Source organism: Schistocerca nitens, chromosome 8, assembly GCF_023898315.1.
Source record: "Schistocerca nitens isolate TAMUIC-IGC-003100 chromosome 8, iqSchNite1.1, whole genome shotgun sequence".
Taxonomy (NCBI): Eukaryota; Metazoa; Arthropoda; class Insecta; order Orthoptera; family Acrididae; genus Schistocerca; species Schistocerca nitens.
Window position 1 is genome coordinate 429,431,848 of NC_064621.1, and position 13,143 is coordinate 429,444,990.

The window sequence follows — 13,143 nt, forward strand, 5'->3', positions numbered from 1 at the left end:
ATAATAGGTCTAGAAACCATTGCAGTAAATTGAACTGAACTGCAAGTCACTTTTGTTTTCTTCCACGACGTGTTGTGATGGATTACACCGTCCTCCTCAGTGGGTAATTTTTTTTAATGGATGCCTCCAGCTCTCTGTCTTTCCCTGTATTTCGAAGACGTTCCAGCAAAAGGAACACATACGTTCATTATTAGAATTTCTAACGTAATCCATTGATCCAGCTGGGGATGAAGGTGGAAACACTGGAAACGTTGTGGAAGCAAATAAAAGTGACTCGCAGTGATAATGGTTTTAATCTGTCTTTCAAATGATAAACTGCTGCAGTTTTAAAATCACAGTCCAACATATAGGACGTAAGATGAGTGTAGGTGACGTTAATGGGTATATGTATACTGTGGTGTCATGTTTGGGTTGCAAGATGGTCATAAAGGGAGGGAGCGAAAACAGTTGCCAGTACATAGCCTACTTCTCCTTTCGAATAGCTCCAAGGGGGCCGTGAGGCTTAGGGTCCCCATCCGATGGGTGGTTCACTATTAACAGTATCACTACACGAGACACCGCAGAAAGGACGTGGGCGCACAGACTGGTGAGCGATCATAAACTCTTCGCTACCATCACTCCTCCCTTTGCCAGCCAAATACTGGTGGTGGCGATTTCTTCCACTTCCAGGATTCGAACGGGCTACCCCGATTCGTGTGTGCCCCCACGCACGCGTGAGTTCAAATGTTCAAATGCGTGTGAAATCTTATGGGACTTAACTGCTAAGGTCATCAGTCCCTAAACTTACATACTACTTAACCTAAATTATTTTAAGGACAAACACACACACCCATACCCGAGGGAGGACTCGAACCTCCGCCGGGACCAGCCGCACAGTCCATGACTGCAGCGCCTAAGACCGTTCGGCTAATCCCGCGCGGCTACGCGTGAGTTAGCGACTTCTGCTACAGGAATGGGTTGTCCAAGGTGAAATATGCCCACATCTTTTATTTTGCCCATCCGGGTAAATGTCGCTCAAATGGCCAACAAAAATATTTGACCACTTTGCATCATGTGCCACGCCAGAATAATTGTTTCCGCCGAGGTGATGGGACTTTTTTCCAAAACAGGGCATTTTTCTACAATTCACTTGTTTATCTGTGACGGAAGTTATGTGCACAGGCTTTGTACTGTGCCTCACGAATGTAAGGATGCTGTCTGTACTGAGAGAGTTTGGCGCTGTCTGCAGGTCGTGTGGGCATCACACTGTGCTGTACTTGGTTCGAGCCCGCTACCAGCAGCGAGGAGGATCAGCGGGCGGCGGAGGCGGCCCTTCAGTTCGAGGTATGTGGCCAGCCACAAGTCCCTGCTGTGCACTCCTTTGTACTGATGTATGAACGCTGATAGTAATTATCGGTACATTTATATTTCTGCCTCACCGTACTGCCTGACATGAGGCAAGTTATAAGCAACCTGTATGTGAGAAGAGGAGTTCAACAGGGCACCGTGCAGCAACCGAATACCTCTATGAAAATAATTTTTATTTCCATAAGTAATTAGATTCACGAATTTCGGGTCTTACAACATTATCCAGCAACAGCTGACGTTTATGAATGCAGGCCAACAGGCTGTCAACCCCACACTCGAACGAGAATAATATACATATGCAGGGAGAGGGAAGAATGTTGTTGCGTTCGGCTTAAGACAACAGTGTACAGGGGGTCGAGCGGTCAGGACTTGTGAGTGGCCATCCAGCGCTGCCGCTAAATGACAAAAGTGGTTCAAATGGCTCTAAGCACTATGGGACTTAACATCTGAGGTCATCAGTCCCCTAGACTTACAACTACTTAAACCTAACTAACCTAAGGACGTCACACACATCCATGCCCGCTTCAGGATTCGAATCTGCGACCGTAGCAGCAGCGCAGTTCCTGACTGAAGCGCTTAGAACCGCTCGGCTACACCGACCGGCCTAAATGACAGAACAGAAAATTAAATCAAATAGAGAGCATATTTTTCGGTATACAGAATACCAGGTGTAGGCCAGTGTAGGAGGACATGCAATTAAATAAGTGGGCAACGGATGGGGAGGCGGTTCATGGTAACTTACGTTGGTGGTCTGTCACAGGGCGCAGAGCCAGAGGCTCTGCCTCCCAAGAAAGACGTCTGTTGTGGTCGATGTCTCGATCGTACAAGATTTTCGAGCAACAGTTGACGTGTATGAATGCAAGCCACCAGGCTGTCAAAACCACACTCGAACGAGAGAGAATAACGTACACGTGCAGAATCCTCCAGCGTCCACACAAATGACCTATGTCCCACGCACGCTGTTGGCTTAAACCAATGGCGTGAATTCCCTAGCGATTTCAGCAGAGGGCTCAGGCGTCTCTTGTCAGCAGCTTTAACTGGAGAGAATTGCCTCGGTTCTGACAGGCAGACAACTTTTCACGTCGGCACAGCGGAGGTTTCTCAGAGAGAAAACTTGGAGAAAGATTTGACTGCGGCCTTTGAAATAAAATTTTTTAAACCAGTTCTCTAAAATGTTCCTCGGATGGCTGCCACCCTGTACAGTAATGTCTCGACATGAACTCAGCTCCTCATGTTACTGGGTAGGGACTTCAGAAAGTACATCTGTCGTCCCAAACTAAGACCATTGTGCAACATGTGGGACGAACTGAGTACCTGTTGTGTACGACTTTGTACACAACACTAAGGAGAGGTGGCTACACAGTGGAGAGGCAATGTAGTTCTAAGAAAGCTGGGCAGGAGCAGAAAAGATTAGCAAATAAGTTGACATAGTAAACAGAAGATTTACTTAAATTGTATTTCACCAAGTGTATGAAGTCTTGTCACAAATAATGCAGGGAGAAATAGAGTCCAGCTATCACAGTGTCAACAAGGATGAGGCTCCATGAACTGTGAACGATGATGCGGTAGCGAAGAGACTCCAAGCGCAAGTGGAGCGTCTTGCTGTCGCCAGCTGTGCTATAATGCAGTGGCAGAGGACGCTCGTGGTAGGGGGCTGCTGAAGGTGTGGCTCAGCAGATGTGCTTCATTGGATCCGCCGGTCCCCTACAACCGCTGTCGGCGTCTGATGGGAACTTTGCAGTTCCGTTACCAACTTCGACACCCTTGGGGTGGTATTGATATGTGATACCACAGTATATATATTCCAGGTTTTCCGTAGTCACATTTCTGCTATGGTACAGATAACAGGTTCATCATATATGTGGGGAAAATCAGCTGCTAAACAATTTTTGAATTCGTGGTAAAAACCCTCAGCTGCCTTTTATGCATGGTGCAAAATAAAAGAGAGCTTAAGGTTTTCACTATGAATTTCAACGAGGTGCATTACAGTGTGGGAGTGAAATGATGCAAAAACTGGAAACATAATCCAAACTTGAAGTAAACAGATCAGTAAGTCTTACAGACAAAACGTCTAAATGGCAAACAGACTCACCGTGGAACTCTGGACAAAATGCAATAGCTGAACAAAATCCAGTGTAGTGAAATGGTGTCAACCGTTTTCCTAAGGACAGACAGACGTGCGATGCTGATAGGGAAGGAGGTTCATTGAAGTCGACCACAGACTACCCTCCTCGTCTCCACGGAAGAAATGGGATGACATGTGTAATTTACTTTCTGAAGTTCCTCGTATCTCACCTCTCATTGGGTCTGGCAGCAAATTTTCCCAAAGTACCAAGCGTTCTGCACAATTTGCACTGGTTGTTTGCTTGTATCCTATTGTCCATCTTAGATGTATTTTTCTTGTCAATCATATCGTAAACTTTTGTTGATATTGAATAACGTCTTTCTTTCCCATGCTAAAAATCACACATTTTCATATGAATGTTTCCTTTAAAAATATTCAGTTCTTGAGGAGTGATTAGCTTAGCAATATTTTTGGGAATGCACATACTCCGAGTCATGTTGGGTCGTAAGTCATATTGTCAGGGATATCTACAGTATGTTGTTGCCCCGACCTTCAACCTACAGTCGAAAACAGTGGAGGTCCATTCCACATGTATGATGGGTCATCCATCACAAAAAATGGTTCAGATGGCTCTAAGCACTATGGGACTTAACATCTGAGGTCATCAGTCCCCTAGACTTAGAACTACTTAAACTTAACTAACCTAAGGACATCACACACATCCATGCCCGAGGCAGGATTCGAACTTGCGACTGTAGTAGCATCGCGGTTCCAGACTGAAGGGCCTAGAACCGCTCGTCCACAGCGGCCGGCCCATCCGTCACATCCAGCGTGTTGCTATCACTACCCTGTCTTTATACGAGTGGCTGGGGTCGCCTTGTTCAGACACATCACATGCTTAATGATGCTGACTTGTGAACTGTAATATTACATATAAATGTAAATGAGTATCCTCCATGGGAAAAACACGTATTTCATCACTTAATTATTTTGCCAACCATACTGTCTTCAAAGCATTACAGAGAAATTCAGCGTTCTCTGTTTATGTCCTCATAGCTGTACCTTTGATTGTGCTGTAACGTGCATACAACGAAACGGCAAACAGTGGGAGACTTAGTGCTCGATTTAACCAGAAAGGCCATAACATATTTAAGGAAGACTTGATCGTTGGCGTGCTCCCGGAAAACGCGTTATATCTGGATATGACATTCCATGTTGTTGCCTGAATTAGGAAAATGATAGTACACTGATACTAACGAAAAAGATTAATATTGAGTTTTGAAATTGTCTATTCTGTGTATGGAGTGTTTTCATTTTTAAGTTTCTTAGCCATGACATTCAATTTTATGAATTCGTAACCCATATTTACATGTCGGAACAGTATAATAAAGTAATGTAGGAAGTTGCATTTTCCATGACGTGTGAAACGTACGTTGTTTAACGTCCATGTGCTTGGTCTCGAAACGCACAACACTTCCCAGAAAGTTCTCCTACAAGCCCTGAGTAAGAGCTGGCGTGAAGTCACACTTCCTTGCTTGATGAAGTTTGCTGCTTTTTTTACCTAACGATTTAAATTAGCCACCTGAGAATGAGAGAACATGCATAATACAAATACCACCCGCATTTGTAGAAAGACTGTTATTTTTGCTTGCTAATAAACGCTGCCGTGTTAATTGCTTCCTTCACAAGATTATATGATGCGCTCAGATTTTCTCCATGTTTGCAGACCTCCCTCTTACATTGAAGGACCGTCTGCGATTTTTTTATCTGCGATTGCTGGGCGAAAGATTTAAAAAGTGAACCGTCAGCGAGAAAGAGAAGTTGACTCCGGCAGCGACCTGGTGGATAAGAGCCTGTAATTTTGGGAGGCATCACTTTTGCGCCCATCTGACAAAGTTTCTTAAGTTCGATTTACAATAAGGCCGATCTGTAGTTAAGTCCAGAACTTGGAACTATACAGAACTACAAAAGTTAAAATAACAAGTGACACTAGAAGCACAGCGTTGTTACAAGATGAATGGAATATAAAATGCGTTAACATAAGGAAGTCGTGACGGATGCCTCTATTGTGCAACAGGGTCGTCAGTTGGATTGTTTAACATTTAACGACAGAGGACAGAATTAGTTTTTGAAGATTATGCAGTTATCTATGAGGAAGTCCCATTCGGTGAAGGCAGCAGTGATATCTGGGTATATCTCAGCACAATATCGGCTTGACTCAAAGACTGGCAGCTAACATGCAGAGAACGGCGAAGTTGCGCACTTGAAACGAAAAAGCGTTGTAGTCGTTGGCTGATCACAACTATTCTGTCATTGTAGCATACCGGTGAGTTACCAAAGTTTCCTCAATCACTATCAGCCATGACCTAAAGTCATAATGCTGGTTCACTACACCTTGATGCCAGGAGTAACACCACTGTGCCAAAACATTTCAAGAATGGTACCTCTCTCCAGCTCGCTGCCAGTAGGGGATTATTGTTCATTCTGGTTCACTCTGCATTGTTGCCAGATTTATTAAAGATGGCGGCCCTTCTTGGATGGTCCCCTTATCTCTCCCTGGGGTGTAGATGTGGCAAGAATACAATTAAATTGATATGCAAATAAATTAAATTCAAAAGAGCAGGAAATTCAAAATATGGTGGAAATTTAAAAAAAGTGGTGGGAAATTCAAAATGGGGGAATTTCAAATTTTGAATCCCTAGCTCACAACACCACCTCCAGACAGTGCTGTTGGACACCCCCGCTCCCCCATTTCTCCACTTGTATATTGGGGGGGGGGGGGGAGAAAAAAGAATCAGTCTGTGCTGAGCTGCTGGAGAGGAATGGTTCAAATGGCTCTGAGCACTATGGGACTTAACTTCTGAGGTCATCAGTCCCCTAGAACTTAGAACTACTTAAACCTAACTAACCTAAGGACATCACACACACCCATGCCCGAGGCAGGATTCAAACCTGCGACCGTAGCGGTCGTGCGTTTCCAGACTGTAGCGCCTAGAACCGCTCGGCCACCCTGGCCGGCCTGGAGAGGAAGTCTTTATTTATTTTGAGGGAAAAAACCCAGTTGTTGGTGTGGGAGGTGCATTTATTGGCAACTGTATATCCCAATTACATATAATAATATAATTCAAAATATCACTGACAGATATTTAAAACAAAAATCAAAGATAACCACCACATACCACAAGCTGAGTAATACATCCACCCTCTGCTATCGACTGTGAGCAGATGTGCGGCGCTAGAAAAACTTTGTCACACCAGCACTCAACTTCACACCACCTTCACAATAGCGTACACTTGGTATCTATGGAAGGTTGGGAGCATGTTGCCTTTAGCCATCCACACTTTGTGTTAGCAGGCTGTGGACTGCCCGAAGACCAGCTGTCCTGTGGCTTGCACCAGAGTGGCAGTGGCTAATCCTGCAGCGAGTCTGGTAACTACCCACTAAAGGCGAGAGCGGCTAGCGGTGACGCAAAGTACCAGCACAATTGGTTGTGTTTATGTGTTAGCCGTATTCACTTGGCTGAGCAGCCCCTACTGTTCTACCAGCAGGAGTGGAGGGGTTTTGCTTTGTGGACTAACGAGGCAGCTTCGTTTGATGGTTGTGAAATACTGAGAAGCTAAGTGATTCTAAGTGAATACTGGAATCCTTTATGGTGTAGGCCTTTGGAGCATCCCCATTCTAAAGTGATGGCAGTTTCAAAGGCCTTCCTAGAAAGATTGGCGAACACACAAAAAGAATGCTAACCACCAGAAGAATTGTCCAGAGCAAACACTCGCCATATTGAATCTTCTCAAATTTCCACCTAAAAACCGGAGATTACTCACAACACATACAATCGCGAAAGCACATATTGAGTATTAATTCACTAGTCACCCGCCCAGAAGGCGACATGGTTAGGTCAACTGTACCCTCATATCTCACCTGACCAGTCTGGGGGCTCAGCAGAGGCTCACACCTCAAACCAGAAATGTCCTATCGTTCAGGCCACTGGCTATCTACACTACGCACCCAGGCACCAAGCAGAGTTCTCCTAGGAAACTAGTTTAAGTGGTTCAAATGGCTCTGAGCACTATGGGACTTAACATCTGAGGTCATCAGTCCCCTAGAACTTAGAACTACTTAAACCTAACTAACCTAAGGATATCACACACATCCATACCCGAGGCAGGATTCGAACCTGCGACCGTAGCAGTCACGTGGATCCAGACTGAAGCGCCTAGAACCGCTCGGCCACACCGGCCGGCTAGGAAACTAGTCACATAGTTATTAGTAAATTACAATTAAATATTATGATTACAGCACCAATATGGTGACATGAGTGAAGTATTGAAAACACCTCCTCCTGACAACTGTGGCTCTGGAAATATCAATTTCCCATGTAAAACTATATCCTCCTTATGACTGGACATAATTTTCCACATAAAATCTTTCATACCAGTAATGGCTGTTGATACTTTGAAACTGCAGTTTTCCACATCAGATCTATACCTTCTTTATCACTGGATGTAGTCCCACCTACACTATTTTCTTTGTATATGTCAGAACACTGAGCACAGCAACTTTACACTCCAACACATATGCATTTCAAACAAGCAATGCAACTATCGATTCTTTGTGTGTAGCATCAGAAAAAGTTATGGTATCTCCACATTCACACTGGCTAGGAGTCTCGATTCTCCTCAGCTCTAGGGAATTATTTGACATTGAGATTTTCCAGCCAATCATATTCGAGAATATACTGCAAGTATTTGCAGTCAGCACTTCCAGAAGATGCTGCATCCCTCCAAGATTCTCTCAAAAAACTGTTGTAAAGCACAGGGTTGGTGTACTGTAATAAACAGTGCAGTCGATAGTGCGACAAAGAACATGCGAGGGACTGCTTAGGAGAGCTGATGAGAGAACAGTCTGCGCATCTATGCTGATACAGTCGTATGCCTGCCCTTTGTGAACACCATAACAGGTCCAGTTGAACCATTGCATTGTTATACAGTGCAGGAGTCTGTGAAATGAATCTATCGCCCCTTACAGTCGGATGTACTCGTCAACGTTTTGAAATCACATCCTCCCATTACGACTACTAATAAATGTTTTTTTAGTCTGATCACTTCCCACACACCTCCGGTGATAAGTCCGAACACGAACCACAGTAACTTTGCTTTCCAACTGCGTTACATTCCGAACAAGTAGCATTTATATGTGTATAGGGCCCAAACAATTGTGATATGTCCGTACTCACAGCAGCTGGATGTGGTTTTGCACGGCCTACCATTGCTTCCCAGAAGCAAAACCCTCCCGCCACATCGTCTTTATCACATATTTGTGGAGGAATAAAGGGCATAATAACAATTGAAAATCTCTCGACTCGTTTGTTTATTTTGCGTACGTTCTTGCTCAGTAGTAGGCATGTGCCAGAGCAGGATGAACTGACAAACTTAATGTAGAAAGAGCAACAAACAAGGGTCCAGCATATTTGCGAAGACATCACCGCAGCCCCCCCCCCCCCCCTCCCGCAGATGTCTCATCCCCACGAGATGTTGCGATTTCGCCATTCCTACGAAATTATTTAACATATAGGTCTTCCAGCTAATCAGGATGAAGAACAGACTGTAGATATTCTGCTCCTGTGATGTTGTGAATAAATGGACTTGTCTCTAGATTTCAGCATGAATGCTGCGTCACCATACTTTGATGTAGCAGACTGTGGCTGTTCGTATATTCCCCCACATGCTGTCCTTGTGGTATCGCTGGAAACCATAGTTCAATAATTAGTGTGTTTGTTCGAGTCGAGTACTGACCTGCACCATGTGGTTGGAAATCCTCAGTGCACTTCTGTTACTCAGAGCCAGCACAACAGAAAGAGGAATGGGATGAAATGGTTTTCATATACCCAAAACAACATGTAACTACCCTCATTCATCTACATTTTTTGTTGTATTTTTCCTCAGTTTTACGCATTTTTCGTCAATTTCGAAATTTTATCAGTTTTTTCCGTAATTTCAACGCAGTTGACCCAGTTCTTCGAGTTCAAAACCACTGCTCTCGATGACTTCTCACGAAAACAAAATGTCACTTCGCTTCGATCTCATGGAACTATCGTCAAATGACATTGCAACATAGTTCTCAATTTCTGTATCGTGTTAAACCAACACCTCCATTACTCTGCGAGTGCTGTGTGCACATGGACATATCGTGAACGCGGTCTTGGTGCATTCCACGGCTAGCTGTCATCAGGTATAGATGTCTATGGGCTGACACTCCCAATCTTCCACAGACACCACATGCATGCTATTGCGGAAGTGGTATGAAGTCGAGCACTGGCCTGATGCAGTGACAGAGTTTTTTCTAGCACCACACATCTGTTCGGAGATGACAGCAGAAGGTGCATATCCTATTGGGCCTGTGGTATGTGTTTGTTTTAAATATCTATTAGTGGTGTTTTTGAATCATATAATGATCTGTCATTAGGATATGTAGGTGCCAATACATGCAACTCCCACACTGACAGCCAAGCTTTTCCCTCAAAATAAATAAAGACTTTACCTTTCTCTCCAGTAGTTCAGCACTGACTGAGTCTTTTTAATGCGAATTCACAAGTGAGGAAGTGGAGGAGGGGGGTGTCTGACAGTTGATGGTATTGTGAACTGGGGATGCAAATTTTGAAATTTCCACCATTTTGAATTTTCCGCCATTTTTTTTGGAATTCCACAATTTTGGAATTCTGCCCCAATTTTGAACTTCCGACCACTTTGAATTTAATTAATTTGCATAATTAATTTAATGGATTGACATATTAATTTAATTAATTTGCATGCCAATTTAACTGTCATGTTACCACATCGATACTCCAGGTAGGGAGAGGAGATGGGGGGAGACCAACAGAGAGCCGCAGCATGAATAAATTTGGCAACAATGCAAAATGCACCAGGACGAAATTTGCGCCCCTACTGCCACCATATTCTCCGACACTTGTCAGAGCCGCCCATTCATTGCTGAACACAATGCATCGCCATTGACAAGCAGTCGTTGCCTTCCAGTCACAACACCACGCCGGCCGTTGTGGCCGAACGGTTCTAGGCGCTTCAGTCTGGAACCGCGCGACCGATACGGTCGCAGGTTCGAATCCTGCCTCGGGCATGGATGTATGTGATATCCTTAGGTTAGTTAGGTTTAAGTAGTTCTAAGTTCTAGGGGACTGATGACCTCAGATGTTAAGTCCCATAGTGCGCAGAGCCATTTGAACCACAACACCACTCCAAACACAGCAGAGTGTTTTGTTGTTTATGGAAGCCTGTGCATGGGGAAGTTGTTAGATGGACTCCCACCAATGGTGGAGGACGGCACAGAACGTTTCAGAGATTCCATTGCTTGTACTCGGATGACAGACCCAGACGTGAAGCTGTTTGCTGCAGAATTTCGGCGATCCTCCGTTGCTGTGGTCAGGCGTTGTAATCCAGAACCTTGATGACGAGTATGCCTGTTGTCACGTTCCCATGCAGCCCAACATACGACCACTATCACATCCAAATGCCCCATAAATCTGCATATTATACGATTCGACCAGTGCGAATAACTGAGTCCCACAATGAGGCTCCTCACAGACTCTGTCATGCGCTGATAATGCTATCTCACAGAAGTATGCGGCATCCTCTCGTCCTTCACAGTGATCACGCAACATCTTACGCTGTTCACGCCGCTTATATACCCTACTATGCCCGGTAACGAAACACGAACAGCGCTAATGCGCTTTACTGGCCACTTAACCTGTCACAGGCAACTCGTAATCATTTACATATCCGCCAATGGTGTGTTTGTGTACTAAGTTACATTGACGTCCGATCATGCCTTCTGGGTGCTTCACTTTCTTTGTCGGACAGTGTATGTTAAATTAGGACCTGTTAGATCAAATCATCTGACTACAGCAGAGATGAGTTATTCTAGCCATAGTCATTACCGTGCAGACGATGTACTGGAAAATTTGCATTAACTGGCTGTTGTGTTGGTAGAATTTTTTCTACATTATAAATGAAAAAACACACGGCACTGGTGCAATATCCTACAATATTTATTAATATACAAATTAGCTTTCGGCTGTTATGCCACCGTCAGATATTTGACAACGGTGTCACAGCCAAAAATCTATTTGTAAAATAATAAATACTGCAGAATATTATACCAGTGTCGTATGTTTTTCCATTCATAATGTATCGGAAAGGTGTCTCAATAGCCGGACATAAACCGTGGTTAGTGAGCAACGTTTGTGAATTCGAGCGAAGTCTGTTGATTGTTACCGCTTTAAGACCACTGTACCACAGTAAAACTGATTTCAGCTGCCCGCCTCGTACCAGGCGATACTGGAGCGTACAGAAAAAACTGCCGCCTGCCCAAGGCGCTATCGCTTCATCCCTGCTAGTTTTCCTTCTCTCTCTCTCTGTCTTTCTATTTCTCTGTCTCTCTAAAACACATCTTGCAGACGACCATGGTAAGATGGAAATTCACGCTGTAATCGGAAACTGTTGCTTCTGTAGGACAATATATCTCCCTCAGTTATGTCGTGTGAAGACACTTCAATTGGAATACGTGTAGTAGAGGCATCCCATGTTTTGCTTCAGAAGATATAGAATCTGCTCATGACCCTCCATGTAGCACTCAAGCATCTAAATAGCGTAAAGGCTTCAAATCTCGATATTCTTGTGATTCACTTACAAGAGATGTTTGGAACATGAGTTCCACTGTACGTGAGAATACGTATATTTCATAACGAAAATTGTGCGAACGACAGCAAACATTCAAGAACTGTCAAGCACTACGAGTGTAGCATCAGTTTCAAGTGGACGCTGACTACATACATAGGTGCACATTTTTCATAAAAGGAACACTGTACCACAGATAAATACTACTTCAGCTCAAAATGCCTTAACCATTTCCATCATGTGTGGTAAATTATGTAATTATATTGAGTTAGATCGCGATATAATTGGGAAAGGCGCCTATTCTTTAAAGGGAAGCTAGATGTTAGAAGAAAGACTATAAACGTCTAGCAAAAAAATTTTAAGCGGCAATCATCAATTGACGAACCCCATTCACAACTATTGTGCAGGCTTAGAAAGGAGTTTCCTAGATGTATTTATGGGCTGCGGAAAAAAATTATATTCTAGCCCATATAAATGTACTCAGCTTTTGAAATCGCCATATCCACGACAGCTTTGCGCCAAATATTGTGCTGTTGTTCTAAATGAGGTCTGAGCCTTTATGAAGAACGTTGCGAAACCAGGCCTTGACTTTTCCGCGTACGCTTCGATGATCGATCATAAGCAAATTCATATTTTGCTCCGCCAGTGAAATTCTCTGCGGTTTCGCGTTAATAACGATGTGCAGTTTGCGGTTATATATCGATCTGAACTCCTCCCCACATGAAAGTGCACAGCTTTATGGTTAGTCATGAATGCGCTGTAGTGTTCAAACGTTAGATGAAAACTGACAGCTTTGTACCGAATCACGCATATCCTGGAAATTACTTGCCGATCTGTTACTGAACAGCCGGCCGCGGTGGTCTCGCGGTTCTAGGCGCGCAGTCCGGAACCGTGCGACTGCTACGGTCGCAGGTTCGAATCCTGCCTCGGGCATGGATGTGTGTGATGTCCTTAGGTCAGTTAGGTTTAAGTAGTTCTAAGTTCTAGGGGACTGATGACCACAGCAGTTGAGTCCCATAGTGCTCAGAGCCATTTTTTTT

At 44.1% G+C, this 13,143-nt stretch overlaps 1 protein-coding gene across 1 annotated transcript in view; it reads left to right on the plus strand.

Moving 5' to 3' along the window:
- LOC126199112 (myrosinase 1-like) overlaps window positions 1-13,143 on the plus strand; it is a 225,047-nt gene that overhangs the window by 170,552 nt on the left and 41,352 nt on the right. The window contains exon 7 of the mRNA XM_049935868.1: window positions 1,229-1,323. Coding sequence (XP_049791825.1) covers window positions 1,229-1,323 — 95 coding nt within the window. The remainder of the gene's footprint in view (window positions 1-1,228; window positions 1,324-13,143) is intronic.